The sequence below is a fragment of the Cebidichthys violaceus genome, unplaced genomic scaffold (genome assembly GCF_023349555.1).
Source record: "Cebidichthys violaceus isolate CVI_PGR_0920_01 unplaced genomic scaffold, fCebVio1.0.p SCAF_31, whole genome shotgun sequence".
NCBI lineage: Eukaryota > Metazoa > Chordata > Actinopteri > Perciformes > Stichaeidae > Cebidichthys > Cebidichthys violaceus.
In genome coordinates, this window is record NW_027176495.1 from 1,582,535 (window position 1) to 1,610,141 (window position 27,607).

The 27,607-nt window shown below is 45.2% G+C and overlaps 1 protein-coding gene across 1 annotated transcript; it reads left to right on the forward strand.

The window, feature by feature from the left end:
- mettl24 (methyltransferase like 24) lies at nucleotides 1-27,486 on the forward strand. Its single transcript, XM_068724520.1, has 5 exons — nucleotides 1-850; nucleotides 14,204-14,302; nucleotides 18,292-18,425; nucleotides 22,326-22,551; nucleotides 26,467-27,486. Exons 1-5 carry the CDS (start codon nucleotides 545-547, stop codon nucleotides 26,782-26,784), a joined length of 1,083 nt encoding a protein of 360 aa, XP_068580621.1. The 5' UTR covers nucleotides 1-544; the 3' UTR covers nucleotides 26,785-27,486.
- Nucleotides 27,487-27,607: the final 121 nt, after the last annotated feature.

Consider the following 27,607-nt stretch of genomic DNA (forward strand, 5'->3'; position numbering starts at 1 on the left):
GGGAGAGAGCAGAGCAATGTGTGTGTGATGTGATCCTGACAGAAAGGAAAAGAAAGCAATTAAAGGGGTGTGTGTGTGTGTGTGTGTGTGTGTGTGTGTGTGTGTGTGTGTGTGTGTGTGTGTGTGTGTGTGTGTGTGTGTGTGTGTGTGTTTGGGAAAAGGGGGGACTAGTGAGAGCGTGAGGAGGGAGTTCGCAAAGTTTTCAAGAGGGCGGCACACATTGTACTTTTGAATGTCTTCGCCGAGCCTCATGACATCCACCAAATAATTCAGGTTCATTCATGTCGGCTCACACGTGTGCACGGGTTCATGAGCAGAGGTGTCCTTGACATGTGTGCGTTTCATTAACTCACTGCTCTGGGTCTTATGGTGGACTTTGAACTTGAAGGGAAGGAGAGGCTGCAAGAGAAGAGAAGAAGAACTCTTTGACAAGAGAGAGAGGAAGAATGGGATAGAAACAGCAAAGGGAAAAACAACACTTCTACTGGAGGAGATGGACTGAAGCGAGCCAGAGAGACAGAAAGGACAAAACTAGTGGACGGACATGGGCAGAGAGCGTCTCACCCGGGGATTGCTGCTGCGTCTGGGTGTTCTGCTCACCGCTGTGTGTGTGTGCGTTCATGTTTACCTGGAGACAAGTTGGCGGGGAGCACCTACTCCCACGGGACGTCCCACCCAGTCCAGTCAGAACTGGGGCCGACAAAGCAGAACCGAACTAGAAGCAGAGGAGCGGGACAGACGCATTAAAAGGAGAATCTCTTACATTCGAACACTAAAGAAGGACAGCCGAGCCAGGAGGAGGGACGAGGACGGAGAGGAGCCCTCGCCTCCTCTCCGGCCGCACAGAAAGGTACGTTCCATAACTCATCAACGTTTGAGTTCTTAATTGCTGCGATTAAGATTCTTGTAAGGTTATCTGATCCTGAATCAGTGCGGTAGAAGACAGAGCGGCTCACTAAAGGAGCTCTCACTCCGTCTCTGAGGCACTGGCTTAAAGCGCAGTAATCCCAGGAGGGTGATGAAGGAAGAGCAGGCGGCAGAATCAATGCATGCTCAATGAGCACTTCTGAGATGCTTCTCAACTGGTGATACAGAGTTTGTCACTTTTGTTGTTGATAGATGTATACAATTTAAACAGGTGTAAGTTTAACCTAAAATATAAATCAAAACAAGAAACCCTCCACGCTGGCAAATCCGCACAGTCAAGTCTAACAAAGAGCCATTCAGATGCAAGGCTCAGCAATCCCCACACACACACACACACACACACACACACACACACACTCTCCACTCTAAAGGGGCTTGACCCTTAACCTGTGAAGGGTGTGTTGAAGCACTGACACAACAAAACGCCCACTTTCTGTCTCTTCATGCCTTTTATTTTGTCTCTTTGATTTATCTCAGCTGTGTGCTCTAACCTCTATTTTGTCATTTGATCTCTGCATCCATCCGTCTCCCTTTTGTTCCCTTTCACTTCCATTTTCCATCAACCCTCCCACCACGCACACACGCACACACGCACACACACACACACACAAACACACACACACACACACACACACACACACACACACACACACACACACACACACACACACACACACACACACACACACACACACACACACACACACACACACACACACACACACACTTCATCATTTCCTCTTCTCTGCTGGATCTTCTTTGTGTTACTTTGGGGTCAGACATGCTTGTCTTTACATCTTTAATGAGACTGACGAGCAACAGTGTTTTAAACGCTGTTTTAAAATCACTGCAAGGCTATCGTGCCGCATCGAGGGATGGCCACTTGTGTGCCATCAATATTGCATACCACCATATGCTCGACACAAAATTTGTCACATAAGTTGCCCTGAAGGGGCCCTGATGAAATTTATGTGTCATATGCTACAGCCATTTAACTCTCTCTCTCTCTCTCTCTCTCTCTCTCTCTCTCTCTCTCTCTTGATATATTTTTCTACCTTCACCTCTTCTCGCTAGTTCTTGCTTTAGTGTCTCATCTTGAAGATCACTGTTGCTCTGTTGCTGTCATGTTACCTTGTCCCCGATGTTCGTGTTCTCATCATCCTCCCTCTAGCTTTTTTATCTCTCCTGTCTGTCTCAATTTAAAACTTCAGTCTCGCCTCACACTTCTAAAACCCAGACATATTTTCTGTCTTCCTTTAACACTCTCTCTCTCTCTCTCTCTCTCTCTCTCTCTCTCTCTCTCTCTCTCTCTCTCTCTCTCTCTCTCTCTCTCTCTCTCTCTCTCTCTCTCTCTCTCTCTCTCTCTCTCTCTCTCTCTCTCTCTCTCTCTCTTTTCCGGGTGCTCACTATAGCTCACATCCTGCTCTCTCCTCTCGCCACATATTAATGCACCGCAGATGAAATAATGGGCTGGAAAGCAGGACAGTTGCTCTGCAAGGAAGATGATGAGGAAGATGATGAGGAAGATGATGAGGACGCCTCCGGTGACCTTGATGAACAGCAGTGGAGGGATTCAAGAGAACAATCCTAGAGAAGCTCGGTTATCAGTTTGTAACCTTTATAGCCTGAAGTTATCTTTATAAAGCTGCGTCCACGATGCCGTTCTACGCTCTCACTGACTTCAGATCGTCTGGGTTACATCAGTGGGTTTGTTTAGAATAGGGTTGCAGTGTACTGCTGTGGTAATGAGAGGGTCTGCAGGCCCACTCCCAGACGAGGTGTTTGGCATGCCATCGAAGAGGGATTTCATCAGTTCAGGCCAACGGTGATCAAACAGCTTGAAGCACAACATGCATTATTCCGTATTTCTGTTATCCTGCCGTGATGTTTGGCATGTTAACCACAGTGTACCTGTTTGTGCTGTCAACAGATCCAAATGTTATGTTCCTGCAGAGCATAAACAGGAACCGTTAGCTGCATCTCACTATTATCTGTTTACGAGCTGCTGTAAAACTCAAGTGGAACGTTTTGCAACAGTTATGACCGAATCTACCGAGGATGTTTCATTCCCAGGAGGCAAATCTTCTTTCATGCATCTCACACTGTGTTTTACATTTGGTCCGATTGTGAGCGTGACCAGTGAGGTCGTGTTTGATCAGATACTTAGTTAAATGTCCACAAAGCGTAACAAGTAGGATTGCAAATATCACAATCGTTTTTCACAATTACGACCCCAATTTTACCAAGAGAAGAATATGAGGAGACAGTTTGGTCAAAGTCTCCGACTAAAGTTGAACTTCAGGGAGAGCCCAGACAAAAACACCTAAAACAATCCACAATAATAAACAAACCATCTGAAACTAAAGGGAAGTTAATATGCTAAACGCTAACACATTAGCACAAAATATACGAGTACTATCGAGTTTCAAAATGAATTTTTGACCATGGAAACAGCAGTTCAATTAATTCTGCATATTAAGATTAGCACCAACTTTATTTCATGAATCTATCAGATTTGACTGCGTCTTATTACGTGTCAAATTGTTATTATTATACATTTAATATAATCCATCAGTATGAGGCGAATACTAAAACCATCCCTTGTATTGCGGTTGGAGAAATGTTGATTATGTTTTATCACCTGTTTATGGATACATATGGAGTTTTATTTCCGTCTCAATCATAACATTTTCTCCTTCACATTATGTGGTTGATTGATGCCGTGTTTTATGGCGCACCGACTCCTAACTACACAGTGACACAGCTTCGCAAACACAACACCAGCTGCTCCGTTGTCTCCGCTGCAGTGTGAAAATGGCAAAAAGTTCAGGATTTATTTTTGCTTTGAGAAGAGAAAAATCATTAAGAAAGGCATTCAAGAAACTGTAGTGTGGCTACGCGACAGACTGAGAGCGACGGAGAGCTTAAGGGACTGTTTTAGTAATAACCAATAAAGGAAATCTAATCTCTTAGCTGTCAGGCATCCACATGAATACACTCTCACACACACACACATCCTCTTTAATCATCCACCTCTTGCTGCCTCTCTTCTCCACTCTGGGGAAACGAGCAGAGGGATGACTTGTTAAATTATACGCAGACATGAAATGTGTTGAGCCAAACAACAGCAGCAGTGATGAAGAGCAGGAGCAGCACTGATGACTCAGCCTTCTGACTTCAGCACAGTAATAAACAGACTGCTGCCCCTAAGTCACACTCCAACATATTTCTATCTTTCCTGCTGAAAACTACTAAAAGCTTCGGAAAAAGACAAGTGGCTGCCGGCAGCTTCAGAAGTCACCGGGTGACTTTGCCTCCGACACTCATCTACTGCCATTGGTGGGAGCGGAAGTGCTGCTACTACTCTGGTGGGATGAGAGAAACAAGTACCAAAGACGTATATATTCTGGATTATTCCACAAATATCTAGAATGAATAAATTAGGTCAGCAGAGTTGACCTCTGTTGACATTCTGAGACCAGGCCGGGTCATCTGTCTCAAAGAACAGAATGAAGTGACGTCTCTCACTGCTGAAATCCACACAGACTCAGAATATTTTACTGGCTTCAAGCCTCCCAGCAGATAGATATGGAAGATTAAAATGTCAATGGATTAAAGACGAAATGGTACGATATGAAAACTGCCTGAAAAGAAAAGCAATTGATGAACAACAGGAGGGGGTCAAGGGGAAGGCTCTATCACGGAGGAGGATGAAAGAAATCATAATAGGTGACGTTGCCACGGAAAAAGTGACTCATTCTTCAGTCTTTACTTGAATCACCTGAAAGAAACCAAACACAAAAATCTCCAAACGTGTGTAGAAACGATTTCATATTTAACTGTGACACACGTATACAGTCCTGTCACAGCATGTTCTCCACAGCGTTCCACTTCAGACGTCACGGTTCTGTGAACGTGTGATTCTACAGAAATTCTGTCTTAAACTCACTCAGAGATTTCTCCCAGATAGGTCAGCTGTGTGTGTGTGTGTGTGTGTGTGTGTGTGTGTGTGTGTGTGTGTGAGAGACATGTGAATCATGTCTCACACACACACACACACACACACACACACACTCAACATCAAAGCCCACAGGCAGAGTGGAACCATGCAGCCTTTTCAGACCGAGACTTTAGAGGATTTTATAACATGAACATGAACACTGAAATGATCACCCAGCGATGAAAAGGTAATCTGTGCAACACCATGCAATACTCATCTTCTATCCTTTGCAGAGGGGAGTTAAATAAACACAGCAATGGCCTTTGAGTTAATGCTATCGCTCTGTTTGGATAAAAACAGAATACCTTTGATTGCATTAATTGATTCCACTAATAAGCCAGAGCAGCAAATCAAATCATTTCTTTTAATTAGATGCGACACAAGTTAATCTATCTGCAAGGCAAGCACTAATTACTTGCACCTGAACGTTGATTAGTTCAGTGTTGGGATGAAACCAGAACAGAAAAAGACACTTTGTGCCGCCTGAGCCGACCGCTGCCGGTCCGTATTGAGCCCCCAGCAGAATTACTAACGCAGAAACCCAGTGACCTTGGTCATAGGAGAGAGAGAGAGAGAGAGAGAAGAATTCAAAGGTTGCCTTCTGTAATCCCAAAGGTGTGACTGGAGTCAGTTCTCAGGCATCTTTAACCTCTGGCTGGGTGGATCGAAGGAACCAGCGAGTCGCAAGGAATCAAGGGCTTGGAAGCTGACGTGTCACCGGGGTCACCGGGGTCACACTCAACTTTCTGCTCTCCAGCTGAAAATGTCATCTATTGCAAACGGCGCCTAGTTGCAGCTGCCGTCCCAAAGACTGAAATGAACATATATTCCTTATTAGTCCTTTAAAGCGCAGACGGAAAAGTTCAACATTTTGGGAAATTTGAATTTCTTGCAGAGACTATGATGAGAAGAGCGATACGGCTCTAGGATGGCATTGATCTTCTCATGTGACTCTCAGCTTCATCGAACTGTTGCTTTAAGGTCGTCTGCAATTACCACATATGGTACTATAGAATTAAAAACTTACAGAATATCTTTTTTTAATATTGTTGAACACAAGTGCAAACTAACCAGCTGGAATGTTAGGATCAAGGAACAAGGTGTCATAACTCCAGGCAGATGGAATACATATGTTTAGACATGCGAGCCTTTTGATTTCCAACATTTTTGGATCACATAACTGCAGTAGCGTTGCATCAGCCCTTCTGCACACAGCAGCCACCCAGGAGGAGGAAACCGCTCTACAGCTCTGCTTGCTCAATGCTAGATTAGTAACCAAGTCCAACTGAGGGAAACAAAGCCGGCCTGGAATCTTTGCCAAGTTATGGGGGAGAAGAAGCACAAAGAGACCTTTCAGGTAATCGATCACCGCGTCTCGTCAAAGTTACAACAATACGACCATTTGATCACCTTGAGCAAGAGCTTACACACGTTTTAATCAAGAGAAACAGCTGAGCTGAGAAGATCCTATACTACTTCTTTTCGGTCATAGTTGAGTCTGAGGCCATAGTTGAGACCTGAAAGCGTCTGATCGCTACTTTTAAACGCAGATCCATACAAGGCCTTCCTCAAACGAGAAGATCAAAACCACATGTTGCAGAATGGAGAAACAGAAGCCACTTAAAGCTCTAAATGTTATTGAGTGAACAAACAGTGGGTCTGTTGTGTCCGCTGACTTGAATCGGACAAAGGCTCCCACTGAAAGGGGGGGAAAGTCAGTGTCAGACTGTCAAGTCCAGAGTCTCCATCTCACAATACTCCCCTCAGATATGGACGCCTTGTCTGGAACATTCCACAAAGTTCTCAGTCTCCCTCCCCGGCGTATATATGAATGAGTGCATTGACCTCTGAAATCGCTCGCTCCCATCTTTACCACTCAATTTCACCGCACCGTCCATGTACGTACACACACACACACACACACACACACACACACACACACACACACACACACACACACACACACACACACACACTCACACACACTCACACGCACCGTGAATACACACTTCTAGCAAACGTCGCTTTGCGTTGCCACCGAAAAGCCTGCGGTTTGTTTGTGTAGCAGCAGAAATCCATTTCAGAGGCATTCGCCGCGCACCTTAGCCACATGTCGTCCGGTTACAAAAACAACAGACGGCACAAAGCAACAGAGAACATCAGGAGGAGCAATGGTTTAAAGAGACTCGAGTTGCTCTAAGCCATATCTAAAGCATCAGTACATTTATGTGATAGCTGATACTGCGTGTTAATGGAAACATATGGAGAGGAAGCCACAGAGAAGGGAGATTAAATTAGAAACACAAACACAAGTGGGGTGCTTGTGGAGAAACCACTGCTCAGTAATGATGTTGGCAGGACTCTAATCTCACAAAACAAACACGAAAATTGACAATTATGCGACGACAAGGCTTGAATATACAAACCCCCATGCCATATCTTTCAATTCATTACCATTTTCATATTTAGAATGTAATTTATGTGCAAGAAACAAACACAGAAATTGGCAAGAAAAGTAAAACGAGGATGATTTTTCTGCTCCGTCTCAGGAAATGAATGTCACATGGTGCTCAGCGGGCTCGCTCTGCTCCTCCCAACTAGACATCAAACACACATCTCATATCTGGGAATCTGTCCAGGAAGACATGCGCACACTCGCATAGATTGACTCACACACACACAGACACACACATGCAGGTTTTTAACTACAAGCCTGCTAACAATAAGACCTCCCCATCTGTCCGTTAAGACAAACACGATACGAGCAAATCAGCCGGTCATCGACTCCGTCAATCACCTTTTGTCTGAGTTGCATCCCCTGCACAAGCATTTCAACCCTTGTGGAGATGAATAGGAGCGTCCATATATGTCCGGATGCATTTATGAATTCATGTATGAGTGGAGTTTCCATGATGTGAATGAAAGGGGACAGTGTTGCCAAGGCAACAGCCAGCCCTACGGATATTTAAGTTTAAGGCATGTGCCACGACAAGTCCAGGCACTCCAGAGAACACGTCGGCTTTAAACGGAGAGTCAGGGTTATTTGAAGCGGGGTTGTTTGAGGTTTCATATCCCTTCGATGTGAATGTGTGAATATGTGACATGTATGTGAAACCACACATAACTGATGGAAACCAATGAAAACCAAACCACAGCTGCCTCTCCTTTCAAAACCACATCAGTGATCATTGGTATATTTCAGAAGGACATTAACGACTGTAATCTCCCGCTGTGGCTTTGTGATGCTGTTGCTACATGCATACCTGTGCTGTAATACCTTGCTTTAAATGACAGCTGCTATCTTCACAGCCTTACCACTGAACGTCTGTCCATCACACACTCCTGCTGTCTTTGTTTACCCCGACCGCTCCATGTAGAGACGGTCCTTTTCTAGTTAATGCTCGTTCTGCACACCTATTGTGACGTTCAAGAATAAACTGTAAACGAACAAAAGCATAAATGCTCTCCAGTGTGACAGGGACTTCAGCCACAGGGCAGAGAGCAAGAGAGAGAGAGAGAGAGAGAGAGAGAGAGAGAGAGAGAGAGAGAGAGAGAGAGAGAGAGAGAGAGAGCAAGAAAGAGAGAGGGAGAGAGAGAGAGAGAGAGCAAGAAAGAGAGAAAGAGAGCAAGAAAGAGAGAGAGAGAAAGAGAGAGAGAAAGAGAGAGAGGGAGAGCAAGAAAGAGAGAGAGAGAGAGAGAGAGAGAGAGAGAGAGAGAGAGAAAGACCTGCAACTTGTAACTAGGTTTGAAAAATACAATTTTCAACTAAATGTGTTTGAGTGTGTGAATGAGAAATACAGAGGAAGATCATAAGTATCAAGCACGACCATTTATTAATAAAACACTACAACCAATCCACTTCCTGTTTACATCCACACACCCAGTGTATGTGAGTCATGTGATATTAGTTTTCAGGCTTGCTAGTATGGATGGAAATCAATTCTAAAACGGCGCTGAAGCGGCCGTGTGGACGGAGATGGTTTGCATGAACCTTCCTTTTGTGCGACCGTTATCAGAAAGTCAACTCATAAAGCGTCCTCTTATCTGACACGCAGTTGTCTGTCACCGTGCTCCTCATGAGATCAAAGGCACTGAGATGTGGTTGGATTCAGCGCAGTATATCTATCGAGTGTGTTTGTAAAGATGCACCTGGAACAAAAAAACAGGAAAAATGCAAAACGCTTCGCATTGGCAAGACGGCAGCATGTAGGCGACGGCTTAAAGTGAGATAGACTCACGCAGGTTCTTCCATCAGCTTTTGATTTACGACACGTGGGCAGATGGTGCTACTGCAAGTTGTGTGCAGAATGACGAATGAGAGTGTGTGTGTGTGTGTGTGTCGTGTGTTGTAATGTAACACAGTGTTGGACGCATGAATGCAAAGCCTCAATGTCAAATAATATTCAGAGGTTAATTCAACTCCCCCACTTTACACTAAACTAGGATCGCTGCAGTCGTTTTCCAACTCTCTCTCTCTCTCTCTCTCTCTCTCTCTCGCTCTCTCTCTCTCATCTCTCTCTCTCTCTCTCTCTCTCTCTCTCTCTCTCTCTCTCTCTCTCTCTCTCTCCTCTCTCTCTCTCTCTCTCTCTCTCTCTCTCTCTGGTGAAGGATACCAGATGTGGGATTGTCAGACGCCTTTGAGACGGAGCCTAAACTCTTCTGAGATTACGGCCTTTATTAAAAAAAGATCAGCGTAATCCTGCGCTTTAATTCTGTTACAAACCCCGCTCCGTCTCTCTCACCGTACTCTGGCAGCGAGCTGGTGATTGGCCAGCGGGCCGGGTCTGCCAGAGAGGAACCAGAGAGATGACGCTGCGGAAAAGCGAGACAGATGGGTCTGATCCGACTGCCGGTCTCCCCGATCTACCGGATTAGTTAGAACGATAGCGCTCAGTCAGGCAGCTTCTTTGTGATTATCCTGTTTACAACCAGTCACGCTGTCGCTATCAATCCTTTCAATATACAGATTTTATTTTGCTCTTGATATAATAAAAACATAGAATCTTTCTTTTTTCCTGCAAACGTTAGCACAGACAGCCCCCCTGGAGCACACGTCTCCGTCTCAACTGGGTTCACTAACTCCTTTAAATCAGAGGGAGGCTAATGTGAATCAGCCACCTGCTGTTTCATTAAACCACAGCGTCTCTGTCTGCCCACTTGCCTTGACCTTCATTTGGCACAGATGCCAGGAACTGTTCAGTTCTCAGCCAAGCTGTCAAGAAAATATCGCCCGTCAGGGAGCGTAACTTCAAGACGCTCCATAGTGTTAAAATAATATTCCACACGCTGGTGAACTGAGCGCTTTTTGACCTCTCGACTGCACAGCTTGATGGTGCGTCTCGGAAGCGTTTGCAGTAATCGCAAAAACAAAAACCTCAAAATGAGCAGCAGGTCTGACGCTCGGCCAACAGACGAGGCCCGACCGGCAGCCCTCCGTCTGCGGCCTCATGGTTTCCAAACGGACAGACGCTGCTCACCTGTGGCATTCGATACACCGGAGACGATGTGTTCACTCGAGCGCTGCCTTTGTCCCCTGAGATGCTCTGACCACACAGCCATCGATCGTCATGTATTGACTTTCTTGCATTCTTGGTGTAAACCCATATACAGGTGTAGGACTCGTCTTCTTCCTTCACAATGAGGCACGTCTCCCCCTCTACTTCCCTTCTTCTCACCCTCCTCCATTGTTGTGGCAGAGCGTCCTCTCTTGTTTTATCCAGTCATCTCTTGTCCACCCATCCATCCACTTCTCCCCAGGGGGAATATATTCACGCTCGGCCCGGCTGCTCACACTCCTCTCACACCGGGCCCAGAGAGGCACAGATCCACTAACACGTCCTGCTCCATCGAGACACGGAGGCCCCGTAACAGAGCGATCAAAGGGGGGAGAGGGGGGGAGGGGAGAAGACAAAAAGGGGAATTTTTAAATTCCTAAGAAATAAAATGAAAAGGAAAGACAAGTGTATCAGGATAAAAGACCGACAGACGTTGTTCTATTAACTTTGTCTGCAGTTAAATTCAATGAATCATCTCCTTGTTTAACTGAGAGTTAATCTGCTGTCAGAGATCATGTCGATGCTTACAGTTCAAATGACGTGTCAGACCCTGTCAGGTCTCAGATTGTCACCTTTGAACTAAAAACCCCAACCACCACAACTGAAGCAAATACCTCAACTGACATCAGCTGACAACTCCAATGTTATTCCACCAACAGGTTTCAGTTTATACACTTCAACTGATACTAATTTCTTTGAAGACCTCCACTTCAACTGATCCCTCAACGCAATTCATCGCTTGCTCTTAACTGAACTCCTTTCAGCGTTCATACTTTTTCAAATCTTTAAATATACATTTATAACAGAAGTAGCCTTTTCTAACGTCATATCAACATAAATCCGTGATTTCCATTGTCCATTAATCCATTCACGTCAAGGCAACTATACCTGAAATGCCGAGGAGGTTGTTGCGTCTAATGTCACGGGATTAAGGGCTGAACAGCTGAGGCTCCACGGTTCTGAGTGATGTTCTGTGTGTTTGTTATTAACACTGCTTACCTCGGCTGTCCCCGAGGCGCTGATGACTTGTTGTTGCTTGACTGAACATGGGGCTTAAAACACTAATCTCATCTCCGCTAAGCGATGATTCAGCAGTTTCTAGGAGCTCATAGACATGTATAGTTTAATGCGCGCAGAGACTCGCACAAAAATATCTATATTGGATGTCGTTTTGGCACATGCAGCAAAAAAAAAAACGAATGTTTATTTTTCACCAAATAACCTCACATGAAAATAAAATAATTGCAGCCCACGAGGAAAACAGACATGGACTGAAAGCATCCATTCCTTCTCTGCCATGAATGTCAGGGAGAATGCGTGTGTATTTGAGCCACACTCCTTTCCTTCCTTCCTCTCCTTTTCCTTCTCCACTACGTTTTGTTCCTAAATCCCACCTTATACACTGCAAACTCCCCGTGACTCCATTGTCCCCTGATATCTGCAAACCTGATCAGCAGTCCTGTCCCGACCTGCACCAGGCTGATGTATGTTTGCAGGACGGACTCGGTAAGGAGCTGAACGGGGCGGTTATTAGACAGGTAGATGCTATTCGTCTAAGTGTAAATAACAGACCGACGTGCATTCTTTACGTTCCTGTAAAACTCCCCCGGCCTCACTGCTGCATTTTTGGACCAATAACCAGTAACCTTCACATTTGATTTTTTAAAAAAAAAAGTTAAATATCGATACGATAAGTCAACGCTCAAATCAAGAAGATCAAGCTGCAGAAAACAACAGCGATAGACTGAAACCCGCCTGCGCACGGCCATCGCCCGATTTCTCCTGCAGGGTGATTATGTTGATCGTCACCGTTGCAATTATTTGACACCGAGACGCAGAGAGTAGGAGCCAGAGGAGGAACGACAGAAAAGGAAACAGAGGGATGACATGATGGAGAGAGGAGGGGAAGCATTCAGTGAACAGTGGATCAGTGTCACTGGAAGAGGAAGTGACACACATGCTGCTGCCATAGATAATTCACAAGTGTGTGCTTGTGCATTGAGGGGGAAAAGAACATCACATACTGTGTGTGTGTGTGTGTGTGTGTGTGTGTGTGTGTGTGTGTGTGTGTGTGTGTGTGTGTATGTGATGTTTTGGCAGCATGTTAATGTTAATTTCCATGCAGATAAAGATTGTAATGAATTGAACTCTACAGTATGTAAACAATCCACTGGCTTGAATGAAATATGAGAGCGTTGACCTGAACACTATCTGAACTATGTAATCACACTAAGCCACTTTCAGTGTCACTGTAGAGCAAAGTGGCTGAGCTGTGTGTGTGTGTGTGTGTGTGTGTGTGTGTGTGTGTGTGTGTGTGTGTGTGTGTGTGTGTGTGTGTGTGTGTGTGTGTGTGTGTGTTAAGCCTGCAATCACTAAACTGACAGGCAGCAGAGGGGGGTGAGTAGAGAGAGAGAGAGAGAGAGAGAGAGAGAGAGAGAGAGAGAGAAAGAGTGAGAGAGAGAGAGAGAAAGAGAGAGAGAGAGAAAGAGAAAGAGAGAGCGAGAGAGAGAGAGAGAGAAAGAGCGAGAGAAAGCAAATAGTGTGAAGAATGCAATGATGATTGCTGGGTAATATGTATGTTGATGTTGCCAAATGTTCTGAGAGAGAGCGAGAGAGAGAGAGCGAAAGAGCGAGAGCAAGAGACAGAGAGACAGAGAGACAGACAGAGAGACAGAGGGAGACAGAGAGAGAGAGACAAAGAGACAGACAGAGAGAGAGAGAGAGAGAATGTAATTGGAGTCGTGGAAACATGGGTGTGAGTTACAACACAAGGCTATTTTCCGAATCAGACCTGTCGTCCTCATTGTGCCCTCCACAGACTGCTCTCCAGATGTGCCCACAGCATCAAACAGACCCAAACATGATCTGATTCGCTAAGCCAAACAACGCTCCGTGGCATAACACATGGAAAACCTGAAACCGCAGTGCCCATAAAATACTGATGACGGCAGGAGCGTCCCGGGCTCTATCCCGCACTCTATCGTGAAATCACCAGGATCATTTGCACCGGGGATGCTAATGAAATTGGGTTTGACCCAAGAACTTATTGTGCAACCGGCAAATGCATCCTTCTGTTACAGCGCTGTGAGGGGAGATACAAAGGAACGAAGCAGGCAAGACGTGGCTGCCTTCTCGGATCCTCTTTTTCCTCTCTCTCTCTCTCTCTCTCTCTCTCTCTCTCTCTCTCTCTATCTCGCTGCCTCTCCTCTAATCATAAACAGACACATTCCTGTAGAAATGAAGCAGGCTGCAAGGCAGAGCTCTGCCAGCTTTTAGGAATGTGATAACGCAGCAGCACTGAGCCGACGGTGAAGTGAGTCTTATTTTTCCGCCGTTAAACACAGCCGGACTTTCTGCATTGGATTTTGTTTCACCTGTACCTTGCAGCGCAGAACGCATGAGGAATAAACAGCCCCTAAAATAACAATGGAAATCAACTTAAGCAGCTTATTTGTCACTAACACACAGGTGGAGGGGGGAAAAAAAAAAAGAAATCCTCCACTGAGCACATTGTGACCCAGTTCCATCAGCATACACAAGAGGGTTACAATACCTGGAAGAATAAAGCTGCCTTTGTTGTTGTCCTTGCACTGGATTTCTTTGATTGGCCTACTTTGACGTTAATTCATTTTCAATTGCCACGCTCTGTTCGTTTGTTAATAATCTGGTACGTGTGTGTGTGTGTGTGTGTGTGTGTGTGTGTGTGTGTGTTCCTCTACAGACTCCTCGGTGGCACATAGACCTGGAGCCCTGGGCCGGTGACAGTCATTCTCTGGAGGAAGAAGCTAAAAGGTTCCTCAACTACATCACAACACCCCAAGTGAGTCAGCGTTGTTTGAATCCTTCCTATTTAAAGCTCCAGCTGTATATAACTACTTCATTTATTTCATGCGCTTTGTAAAGGGAACCATGTATGATATTAAAGATAAATGTCGTCACTTGCAGTAAGTGCATTTCCTACCACTGCTGACTGACACCCAAAGAAAGTACAACAAAGGAGAACAATCGGATATGAAGAGATTTGCAGAGCAGATATTAAGATGCAACAGTATCATGAAAGTGGAAACAGAAAGCAGGACTGTTAACGCTGCTGATTTTATGTAAAGACAATCTGGAAAAGTGAACAAAAAATTAGTTTTTTTTGACAAGAGCTGAACATTCAGTTAGTCATAACAGCACAATGATTAGCCCACAGGTCCCTGGTTACTCCGTTGTTACCTTGAGCCACTGCTAGTGTGGTGTTTGTATTTCTGTATTTTAATATTTGTGATATTGTCTGTATTTGATGCCTTCCTACCAGGTGTTTTGCAACAGAGAACACAACATCTTAAACGTGTTCTGCTTTAAGGTGAACTAAACCATCATGTAGCATGAAGACTGTAATGAAGACAGACAATCAGAGCAGTTGTTGCTATTTTAAGGCCAGATTATTATTATTATTATTATCATTATTTTGACAGGTCTTTGTTGTGCGTATCAGAGCGAGCTGCACCGGCACCTCTTTCACATTCAGCTCAGTCGTCTTGCTCGACAGCGCACACATAATTCATTACTCTATTGATTACCATACAGATGGAACTCAGAGCCCCTCTCTTCATATTTAATCAATGAGATGCTGTTGGTTTGTTTGTTGGTTTATGTCAGTATTAAATTACTATGAATCGATTAAGATGTTCAGCATCATAATTTGAGAAATATTGAGAGAAAGCCTGTAATTCGGTGCCCTTGTCCCCGGTTGTGAAGGTAACGCAAAGACGCCGTTTCACTTTCTCTTTCCAGAACACAGAGGGACATTTCCTGGATGACGTGTTGCTGCTGTTTCTATTGTAAAGAAATTGTCTCGGGGATGAATCGTCAACTTATCTTTCTCTCCTCACACAATATAAGGAGAACACAGAGTACCCCACTCCAAATGACTAAGCAAGCGTTCTATATCTCTCACAGCAGACATTCAGCTTATAATGAATTTGCCTTGGGGTGTGTGTGTGTGTGTGTGTGTGTGTGTGTGTGTGTGTACACATGTGTGCAGCCACTTCTGCGTATTTGCATGTGTGTGAGTGGAAGAGACAAGGACAAGAAGAGAGAAAAGGGATTGCCTGAGTATTTGTGTGTAAGTGTGTGTTTGTGGGAAGCTGTTGAAGGGAACCGTCCATCACACACACACACACACACACACACACACACACACACACACACACACACACACACACACACACACACACACACACACAGTGACAAGAAAGGGTGCAGGGAGTTGGAGGGGGCATAGCAGCATCCTCAGCTGTAATGCTGACTGACACAGTGCCTGGTGGAGCTGTTACTCAGAGAGATGGCCTGCGACACAACTGCCCAATCAATAGTGTATCCTGCTTGTATGCATGCATGCATGCACCAGCACACACACACACACACACACACACACACACACACACACACAGATGAGAGGAAGTGTCTCTATAAAAGTCTTTTCTTTGGTATATTTTGTCCTTATTAGCTCCAGAACAATAAGCAGTTCCTGTTCATTCATTATGTGTGCTTAATGAAAACAGGTACATTTAAAGTATTCGGTGAAGCAGTGTTCAGCATTCATCAGTTCAACGCTTTGCCCGCGGCAAAACAATCAAGAGTGATTTTTGCATTTCACTGCACACAGTGCATTGTGTTCTGATGAACGCTTTCAGCCGGAACACATTAACGATGACGATGAAGCGTGCTCCAAATTGATTTAAAAATACATGATTGTGCCGCCCTCATGTACAGTACAATTCACCTAACAAAAAACACATCAGGCGACACCGCACCCGACTCAGCTGGTCCTCCATCCTGACCGGTCACCTGGTACCCAACTGTGAAAGACCTACATGAGACATGTGGGTCCACCGGGATGAGCGTTGGAGTCCGGTGCACCAGGACCATAAGGTATACTGAGCATGCTGCTCTGAGCCATCCGTTCCTTATACAACAGGAGTGAGAGCTGCATCTGTCTTCTCCATAAGTCAAACACATTCTTCAGTGGGTGTTGGGCTCCACCAGGGTTGTCCCTTACCGCCGGCTCTAGCTGTGGTTTTACCAGATAGAATCACAGTGTGCTGTTTAGGGACCTTAGGGGCTTCTCTCCTTTTTGCAGACGATGGGTTCTGCTGGCTTCAGCAGAAAGTGACGGTGGATTGCTCCCTCTGGGTTGCGAGTGAGTTGCTAGCCCAAGAAGCTAAAGTATATTTGGGTCTTGTCCACAGATAAAAGGTGGAATTAAACGGGAGATCGATAAGCAAATTGGTGCAGCATCTGAGCTGAGCCTGGAGGCAAAGCTCTTGATTTAGCAGCCGATCTTCGTTCCGACCCTCACCTCTGGTCAGGAACTTTGGGTAGTGACCAAAGCATGACATCGCGGATACAAGCAACCAAAATGAGTTTCCTCTATAGGTTGGCTGGACTCAACTGATAGAGATAGGATGAGGAGCTCAGACATCTTGAGGGAGATGGGAGTAGAGTCACCGCTCCTTTGAATAAAAAAATGAGCCGTCTGATCCAGGAGGCTCCTGGGTACCTTCCTCTGGAGGTTTTTCCGGGCTCGTCCAAATAACAGGAGACCCCGGGGATGACCCTAGAACACGCTGGAGAGATTCTATCTCAACTGGCTGGGAACTGCCTCAGGAGCTCCCAGGAGGAGCCAAAAAAACGTTGCTGACGATGGAGACATCTGGACTACCATGTTTGGCCAGAGCAAGGAAACGATGCCTAAGAGCGCTTTTTTTTTTTTTTAAGCTGCGAAAAACTAACTCGCTTCACAAGGGAACTCCCTTCACAAGGGAATTGAAACATGCACAAAAACAAGTTTCAAATGTCATTTTTAAGTGAACAACAGATGTGGGTTTATAAGAGGCTGGCACACAGCGCTAATCGTTCCCTGACAACAGAATACTTCTCGAAAGCAATTATTATTTCTCCTTGCTCCGTCGCTTAACCTGAGAGGACTCTGTAAACAGTTAGTGTGAGATAATACACAGTGAGTAATAATACAAGAACGTTCACGCAAACTTACACACACATCGCATCTCGTTTACACAAGAATGGTGTAGAACCATAGATTTATGTTTCATATAATCTGAGCCAATATTGTTCCTCCCCTCTGCAAAGCGACTCTCCGCCGCAGACGGAGCTTAAAGAAGTTAGACGTCAAACATTTGAGCTCAGCCCCTTGTAAAACTGCAGATATACACACAGTCAACACGCTTGACCCGTATGCACATGTTTACTGTCTGCATGTGAATAGTTTATGCAAGTGCATATTTTACCAAAACATAAACAACCTGCACTCGCTGTTTGGAGTTTTCAGCATATAAAGTACTTCGATCTCCTCTCTCTCTCTCTCTTCAGTCTCTCGCTCTACTGCTGGGAGACTTGGCGGTGCTGCTGAGACATCCGCCCCAGCTGCACATCATCATCATCATCATCACGATGAATATGAATAGTGTGCATAACGTTGTTCAACACTGAGGCCCAAACACATGCAGGAGCCCAAGGTCAAATTCAGTAGCAGTCTCCAGTGATTTATCGCATTTGTGTTGAGATATTTTGAGGAAAAGACGTTCCTCACATTCGGACTGTTCCTGAGACTCTTGGTTTTTACATGCCGGTGGGCTTGTTTACTTACTGGGACTCCATTTATTGTTTGTTTTTTTCAGATTGTACATTCACATTTACAATACAGGGCTCACGGTTGGAGCAACATAACAGCATTAGACTGAGGAGAAACTCTGGTTCTCAATCTCTGGAATTGGCTGTTTTAACATGTCTTTATGTGTTTAGGTGTCGTGTGCATCGTTGGCCGGTGAGGAAGCTGCTCAGGAGGGGACCAAAGGTGCCTGGGCTGCATGTCTGGACCCCAAGTACAGCCTGACCCACAGGATACAAGCCAAACACTGCAGGGTGTACTCGTTTGGGTGCGTACAGACAAACGCTCACATATCCACTGAAGACATTAAGTCCCTAACTCACCACCACATGTTAACATTTCAACCTTTAGTCCAACACCCAACCCTGATTGTAATCAGTTAGACAAAAAAAAGCGACGTTACGCTAAGAGTAAAGATGATCCTCTGTCTGCTTTAACTGTACCTCCACCTCTGCTTCCTCTCCTGGAGTGGCGAGTAATCTTGAATGGAGTCAGCCAGGCCACCGGGGTATTTGACCCTCTTGAGATCGGAGAGACAATCGCTCGCGGCTGGCTTTGCGTCGTGGATCAGCTCGGCCCGGTTCCCGCCCCGCCGGGCCTCCGCTGAGCTGAGGCGCTGCAGGAGAGAGGGAGCTTATTAACTGGACTGTTGAGAGACAGCACAGGTGTGCTGGCATGTAGGCAGGCAGGGTACAGATACTGATGCGGGAGGGATGAGATGAAGGGGGGGCTGCTGTTTATGACTTCCTGCCTCTCCTTGGTGGGGGGTCAGGGGTCAAATGGAGGCATTCGAGAAAAACATATCTGATATCCTCTGGCTGACTGATGGGAAGTCGCTCATGCAGGCAAGCTACATGGGCATTCACATAAATAAGATCAACATCATGCGTCCTCTCAGTCATTTATGTTAGTAGTGCAGCAGATTAGCTAGGCAGAGCGCTCTCTGGAGATCCACTCTTCTGGATACGTCAAGTGATCTTCTCCTTCCCATGTCCCTTAACTGACCTAGATTGACAGTACACACACACACACACACACACACACACACACACACACAGACTTGGTGGTCATGCTCTTGAATCTGTGCCAGGTATGCTGAGTATATACTATTCTCAAGAGGCTTCTGCTCTCCGCTGTACAGGAGACTCACAAATCCCCCTACTAAAGTCCACTGCTGCACATAACTATGGCTTTAATAGAAATGTCAAATACTATTAAGTGTGTGCGTTCACTGTTGAACTCAGTGCATTAGGACGAGCGAGTGCGTACGGTTGTGTGTGTACTCCTGTGTTGTGTGTTTTTGTGTGCGTGCGTACGGTTGTGTGTGTGTACTCCTGTGTTGTGTGTTTCTGTGTGCGTGCGTACAGTTGTGTGTGTGTACTCCTGTGTTGTGTGTTTCTGTGTGCGTGCGTACAGTTGTGTGTGTGTACTCCTGTGTTGTGTGTTTCTGTGTGCGTGCGTACGGTTGATCCGTCTCATTTGCATGCGGTTTAACGAGCCGTGGATGGCTGTGCACGGGCAGGATGAGCAGCTGTTCTCTGATTGGTCTGTCACGTGGCGGTGGATGGAGGGGGGGGGGGGGGAGTTTGCTGGATGTTTTTCCACATGAAAGACCAGCTATCCACCTTTCACCTCTCGTACTCTACCTTACCTCTCACCCTCCTCCTACTCCAGTTTAAATCTTTTCTTTTGATCATACATTCTTTTTTTCTCCTTATGGAGAAACAGATCAGATGCTCACTTTACTGAAACATCATCTGAGAGGATGAATCATCCCTTTGTAATATAAAAAAATAAACAACCCAGATTCTGGCCAATCAAAGCAGGCATTGGAACGTGTGCGTTCAGTCTGCTGCACTTCAACCACCTCAGCATCGCTGCCAACAGTGGATCCAGAAGCCGTCGCCCCTCTGTTCTCTTTAGCTGAAGTGGCCCCCAAAGAAAAATTTGGAAATAATAATTATCATTAGAATTGTGGCTGGTGTGATTAAGAATGATCTTGTACTCAGTGAGGGAGGATGTTTCTGTCTTCAGTGTATTTCAGTAACTGAGCTAAGCGTAGGAGCATCTTCGACTGAAGCCAAGGCTATGCAGCACCTTCATGTAATCGTGTGTGTGTGTGTGTGTGTGTGTGTGTGTGTGTGTGTGTGTGCGTGTTGTTTCAGGATGACTTTGTGGTCACCAAATAGATCTCCTCACAGGAGAAACAGAGCACAGCTGTGATTAATAACATTCAGAATAACGTTCAAAGGCCCTGGAAGGGCAGAAATACTCAAATAGAATTTGAAAGAGGTCCGCTCATGACAACCTTTCCTCCAGCCTGTAGCAAAACAAAAATGGATCCAATTTGGAGCACTTATATAGGCTAACGTGTGATGAGGGAAGGGCAACAGGAGCACGGTAGAGAAAGAGAGAGACAGACAGAACGCCACGGCGTCTGACGCAAAGGGAACATAAATGATTAGATTAGATAATAGAAGATCCGACGGAGAACGTACAAGGAGCATTTAAAAGAGAAAGAGCTTCTGAGACCACCGGCCTTTGTTAACCGGTCTCGCCTTTGAGCTTCTCAACATCCGGAGACTGTTGACGTTACAGTTCACTGCGAGGACAGGCGGACTACGGGCCCTGTTTGTCAGATCCACAATCCATTGGGTGCTCGTCCTCTCTCTCTCTCTCTCTCTCTCTCTCTCTCTCTCTCTCTCTCTCTCTCTCTCTCTCTCTCTCTCTCTCTCTCTCTCTCTCTCTCTCTCTCTCTCTCTCTCTCTCTCTCACACACACACACACACACACACACACACACACACACACACACACACACACACACACACACACACACACACACACACACACACACATCTTGTTGCCAGGACATTCTAGTCAACTATTGGAGAGCTGCCGCTCTAGAACTCTGCAGTCTCATGAGAGAGGATATTACAGCTAGTAGAGACCCTTCTTTCTCAGCACCGTGACCCAGAACAGATTCTGATGCTCTGTGAACCCCACTCCTCCGAGAGTAATCGAGTAGTCCCCCCCCCCCCCCCGACAGTTGTCTAAAGTGTCACCGCAGTGATTCCTGGCTAAAACACCCCACCGCAGAGAACAGGGGGTGTGGGGGGGAACTCTCAGGGAAGAATATGAAATATTTAGTGCGGTAAAAAGAGACGTCTAGTTGCATCTCAATCTCTCCGCATCTCTTATCTCCCGGCTCGTGGGACGCATGTGGAGACCCGGTGACTCATCTGTAAAAAGACATGTACTGTAAAATGTACTCCCTCTGCTGCAATTACAGAAAACAGCCGCAGCACAAAGTAGACACAAGGGGGAATGCGGAGACAGTGACTGAAGAAGGAAGAAAAAGGAAGAAAATTGGCGAATTAGAGAAAGGAGGGGTGAGATAAAGAGAGAAGAGCGGTGAAAGAGGGAGTGGAAGAGAAACACAGGGAAACGCGTCTGTCTACTTCGATCTACACATCATATTTCAAAAAGGAGGAAGCAAGTCTCCTCTTGGTTATGTATTTCTTGGCTTTTCGGCAGGCAGGTGAAGTCAGGGTCACAGTGACGGTGTGCCGTTTGACATCCAGTTTCTCAGTATTTCAGTATCCGTTGTATTTGACATTGTGCTGATGTTTCTCAACATTAAGACCACGTGTGTCATAAATCATAAATCACGTGTCTTCAAGTCACACAGGAGATCTTTGGGTCTTTGATGAAACCTTTTCTCTTTCCCAAACAGTATTTATTACAGTACATTCACACTTTAAGCTCAGCAGACCTCCTACTCTTCAGTGCTTGTGAGCCATTGGCCTTGGTGCTATTAAGTGACAGCGTGACGGGAACGTGGATTGCTATATTTTCAGTTTACAAGCCATTCATTAGTTTTTACATTAAATCTCACACGAGCTTTAGCATTTAGCTCAACGTAGCACAGCCTTTGTGGAGTCACTAGCATGGCTGTCGACACTTATTTATTTAAAAAAAAAAACAAGTTTTCAAACGGTAAACGTTGTGTAAAGACAAGCAGATGTGCTTTGCCTGAATAAACTAGGGTATAAATTAGGCAACATTTGGATTGAAAACAGGGCCCATCTGATCATCACTCTGTACATATTTGGGTATTAGTGTTAATACGTTTTATACCCGGTGTCCTGCGTCGTGTGGGCTGCAGGTTGGGGGCAGATGATCGGTCCCTGGAGCGATCTCTCTCGCGGGCAGGATGCGAGGTCCACTGCTTCGACCCCAGCCTGAAGCAGCCTCACCTGCAGCAGGCCGAGATGTGGCTCCACCGGCTCTCCGTGGACTGGAGGGATCCTAACCCGGCCATCGTGGCCCAGCGGCAGTACGCCAACACCAAGAAACTGGCCACCATCCTCAATGACTTTGGACACAGACAGGTAAGAGATGAGGGTCTCTGGCTGTAATATACATGTGTGAAGTATTCCGCCATTATAGAATCACCTGGAACCACATGAAAGGGATTTCGTCCTGTGTCAGCGAGAGCCCATCACGATTCATTCTTCTGCTCCGTCTCAGGCTCCAGGTGGATAAACACACATCTATCATTTAGTTTTACCTCCTTTAGATGTTATCAAACTGAATGTTTCCTCTTCAAAGCCCCTCAGGATTGTGTTCCACCTCATCAGATAGGGATCTGCATACAAGATCAATCACACGCACACACACCAAGCCCACCGATAGCATGCATACTAATAACACACCGTCATGGAGCCAACACACAGGCCTGTTTAGGAAAAGGCTCAGTGATTATTCAAGGAAGCCAAGCTTTCTCCTACATAATGAAGACGCAGCTGAACGTCAGTCAGGCTGTTTTTCGTTTTCTCTGAGGAAACCTGCATTTACATTTCAACCTGTATCTAAACAGGATTGGTCCCATTGATCAGTTAGTTTGTTCAGTCAACTACTAAAGAGCTACAAGGACTTTAGCTTTGTATTATAATGTGCTTAACCTAATGAACCCGTTTTCTTCTACCAGTTAAATCAAAGCTAATCTAAATCAGCTGCTGGTGCAGAATGCAAACATGCTGCTCACTGATGTCTTCACACACACACACACACACACACACACACACACGTTTAAAACTTCAGTTCATAATTATTTTTTCTAGAGCCAAAAGCAAAGCACGACGGCTCATTCAAGGGACTTGGAAAGATATTAAGATGTTCTGATCGTGCGACAAGATATGAAGAAGTAACCGTCGGTGCGTCGATGTGGGTGGGTTTGTACACCATCCTGTCTCATGGATGACAGTATCCACCCGTTTTAAATGCGAAGCCACGCACACATCCTTGTAATGAGGTTTTAACGCAAGTCCACAGTGTGCCAGAGGAGCAAGCAGCAGCAGAACTAGCTTCTTCTTCTTCTTCGAGACTCTCAGCCAGCCTGTGTGACGGGAAAAGCAGCCGTGAAGAACTAGAGTCACTCGGAAAGGTCGAAATATGCATTTGTGCAGCATTTCTTATCTGTATTCGTTAAAAAAAAACGACAAAGATGAGTCATTCGCCGAGCTCTGGTGACCAGCTGAGATAGTTATTGTTACCACAAGGACAAATGTCAGGAGCAGAAATTCACATCTCATTCAGAGAGAGAGAGAGAGAGAGAGAGAGAGAGAGAGAGAGAGAGAGAGAGAGAGAGAGAGAGAGAGAGAGAGAGAGAGAGAGAGAGAGAGAGAGAGAGAGAGAGAGAGAGAGAAACTGCATATTGGACCATTGATCACGTTGGTAAGTGGAAAATACAACAGTATCAGCACCGGCAGCGGTGCTCTCATGCTTAATGAAATGAGGCACTGCTGAATCACAAGAGGTAGAAAACGAGCAGAAGATACTTCCATCTTCATAACCTTTTCATTTTCTGAACAAAGAGCCCAATCCTGCAGTCCAGGTAATCGTTTAATGGAGCCAATCACTGGACACCAGTGGATAAGATAGTTTTATAGTGAATGCTGTCACTCGTACATCTGGGTCTGCATACACAGAGGGACGTGAAATGGAGTTGTTTGTATCTTTATCTGAGGCTGCAGCTACTGTGAGCTTCACTGGATGAAGCACAACATGAAAAGTACAAACTGAAAACACAAGACGGCTTCTGCTGTCTCTGACTGTCAAGATGCCTGGTGAGGCTGCAGAATCAGCAAACCTCTCGGATGTGTCACTAAATATCTTCATTTGTGATCTGCTCTCTTGTGGCAGGCTCACTAATGAAAGCATACAGAACATATAATAATAATAATAACAATAATTAAGGTTTGTCTCTCTGGTTCACAAGTAAGAACAGTTGAATTACTGTGACAAGACATTAAATATGAGTCTTCTTAATAGCTATGATTTGCCCACCATGAAATAAACACGTTTCAGGCCAATTAGCAAGCCGAAGTGTAAACTTCCATTTTCTCAAATCAGAAATCCTGTTTGTTTACAAAGAACTTTTCATCGAAATTTAAATGCGTCTCAAAATGCTACCTAATGGTGAGGATGCGTTACTGACATAATTACCGTGTGTGTGTCTTGATCACATGCTGCGTGAGGCACTTAGAGGAGAGGAATTATTTGCCTAATGGGTGAGAAGACGGTTTGCAGCGCTGCGACATGAACTCCTCAGCAGCGCATGGCAGGAAAGACACTGAGCATAAAGCATCATTTCTGCAATAATCCAAAATGCAATGGAAGAATTACATTTGATGTTTTCTCTCAAGAGAACCAGTGTGATGCAAACTTTCAGATTGGCCTAAAAGTATACAGTATATATATATATATATATATATATATATATATATATATATATATATATATATATATAACATTTCATAAAGCCAATTGTTGTTACATTTGTTTTTTGTGGGAATAAAATAAAGAAATGATGTTGTGTTAATTAATGACCTTTAGAGATTTAGATTTAGTGTATAGCTTTTTATGATGATTTTAATATTTGTAAAGTGTCCGAGTATTTTGAAAAGCGCTCTATAAATAAAATGTATTGTTGTAATTATTATTAGAAGGTGAATTTGGTTAGCTTTGGACAAAGCCATGTTTCCCTGTTTTCAGTCTTTATGCTAAGCTAACTAGCTGCCGACTCAAACTACCCCATTAAAGCAGCAGATGAACGTCGGCCATCTTTACAAAGCTCCAGCACCGTATGGACTTCACTCACAGCACACAGCAGTGCTGCCAGCGCTAGCCTCTCCAGCAGACAGTTAATATCGGGAGCATTTGGATCAGGGACCGTTGAGGCAGACAGAAAGAACGAAGCCATACGCTCTGAATAACATCCAATAATGACAAATGCACATACACACAGCATGACGCGTAATAAAAGCCACTCTCCTCAGAGACGAAGTGAATACATCACCTCTCGATGACGCCACATCATTCTCCTTCAGGAGGTTTCTGTCCAATTAAGCAACATATATGCTTGGGAGAGCTTCGAGGCCCCAGGGGGACGATAGAGGACAACATTTGGAGTCGCTCTCCATAGATTGCTGCTTTTTGAGAATTTCGGAGACTTTGTTCGGTTCCACTAATTAGGCCTGGGAATTCTGTAGCGTCACCGAAGGCATCAGTCGTAAAGGACTTTCACGGTCACTTTAATACTTGCGCTGTCAGATGGCGACTGATGATGTTCTGAGTTTAGCTGCAGATATTTCAGCGTTTCCCACAGTTAAAAAAAAAAAAAAAGACTATTCATTTCCTTTAGCTCGTATCTCGTGTTATCTTTAAAGTAATAATCATTACTACATTTCCCCGGGTTTGTAATCTAAATCTTATCGGTAGGTCTTATCGCTACCAATTTAGTGACTACATGACACACTGGCTGGGATCATGTTAACGGAGACATGAATAAAACCACCGTCTCCAAATAGTCTTTTAAAGACATAAAGGTCAGACAATGGACATCTTTAGCAAATCCAGAAGACTTAAGAGGAATCCTAAGGTCCTGAGGATGTGCATTAAACTTTTGGGCACAAGTCTCCTCATCTGAATGTGACCCAAGGGTGCCATTAACATTCATCTTATGAAGCATTCCCTCCATGCTCTCACACACACACACACACACACACACACACACACACACACACACACACACAGCAGGCCTTGTCAGGCTGCTCTCTCGCTCAATCCATCATCAACGTCGCCAAAGAACAAAGGTCAAGCTTCACTTACTCCTTTTCATCCTTTAACGGCTTCTGCGTTGAATAATTCCACACAGTTTAGTGTAATTCCAGTGTTATAAAAGAAGTCATTTATTACCTGAAGAAGAAAAACATCCCATGTGTTTTTCGTTTTTCTTGTTTTAGGTGGATGTACTGAAGGCAGATATGGAGAGCGCAGAGTGGAAGATCTTGGAGAACTTGGTCCTGGAAGGAGTTCTGGACTCGGTGGGGCAGCTGTTGTTGGAGCTTCACCTTCACTGGGCGGGCTTCGAGGTGGGCGGCGATGACCCGTCCGTGGTGCGGTACTGGTTCAGCCTGCTCAAGGAACTCGAGCGCGCAAACTTCCGCCTCTTCCACGTCAACAGCGACCCGGACAAACCTCACCTCTTCCTGCACAAGAACGTCCTGAACGCCAGCAGCGCCTACACCCTGAGCTGGGTGAACTCGGACTGGAAGCCTTGAGGGAAGCCAGACTGAAACAAAGAAACTCATCTCGACCGGAGCAGCTCCTGAATGAAAATGTACATTTTGAAATCGGAGGCACACATTCCTGTTAAAGCGCGGCTGTTCCCCAGCAGACTTCTCTCATCTTGCCCGACCTTTTCTTTGCTGCAAAGCCGAAATTCGTTGCTCCTACTTCTCCCCTCCTGGCCTGTGATGACCTCGGCTGTGCAGTGGAGGCAGAAGGAACTGCTCTCCATCTTCTACCTCGTGTTGTCAGCTGCAGGTCAGCTTCTTGACTCATCATGACCCCCCCCAAGGTCTTCATGGTCAGTCATCCCTCCATTCTATTAGACCACCTTTCCAGGTTATATTCTACACAAATCGCTCAACAGAACATGAATTTAAGATGTTAAACAGGTGAAGAATCCTGCCTCATAAGTGAATATTTAAGAGGGGGGGTGGGGCATTGGAGCTGCTTAAGCAGTGGAACAGTAATAAAGGAGATGGGATGTGCGGTTCCCTGCAGTTGAACCCTGATATGATTGTATAGAACACAAAGCACAACAATAACCAGAAGAAGGTTGCAGCGAAGGCTCTGGATGTGTTGCATCTTGTAATGAGGATGCGTGGGCGAGTGTGTGGGAACACGACAAAAAGAAAAGCTGAACTCTAATTGTTATTTTTTTTCCTCTATAATAAAAACAATTGAGATCTACACAAAGAAGCATTCTGTGTCGCCGTCACTTCTTTTCCTCCTGGTGTTCACCAGCTCTGCTGCGTATCTGGAGGCAGCGCTGGGCTGACGGTGAAATAAACCTTTAATGTAAATCGGCAAATATTT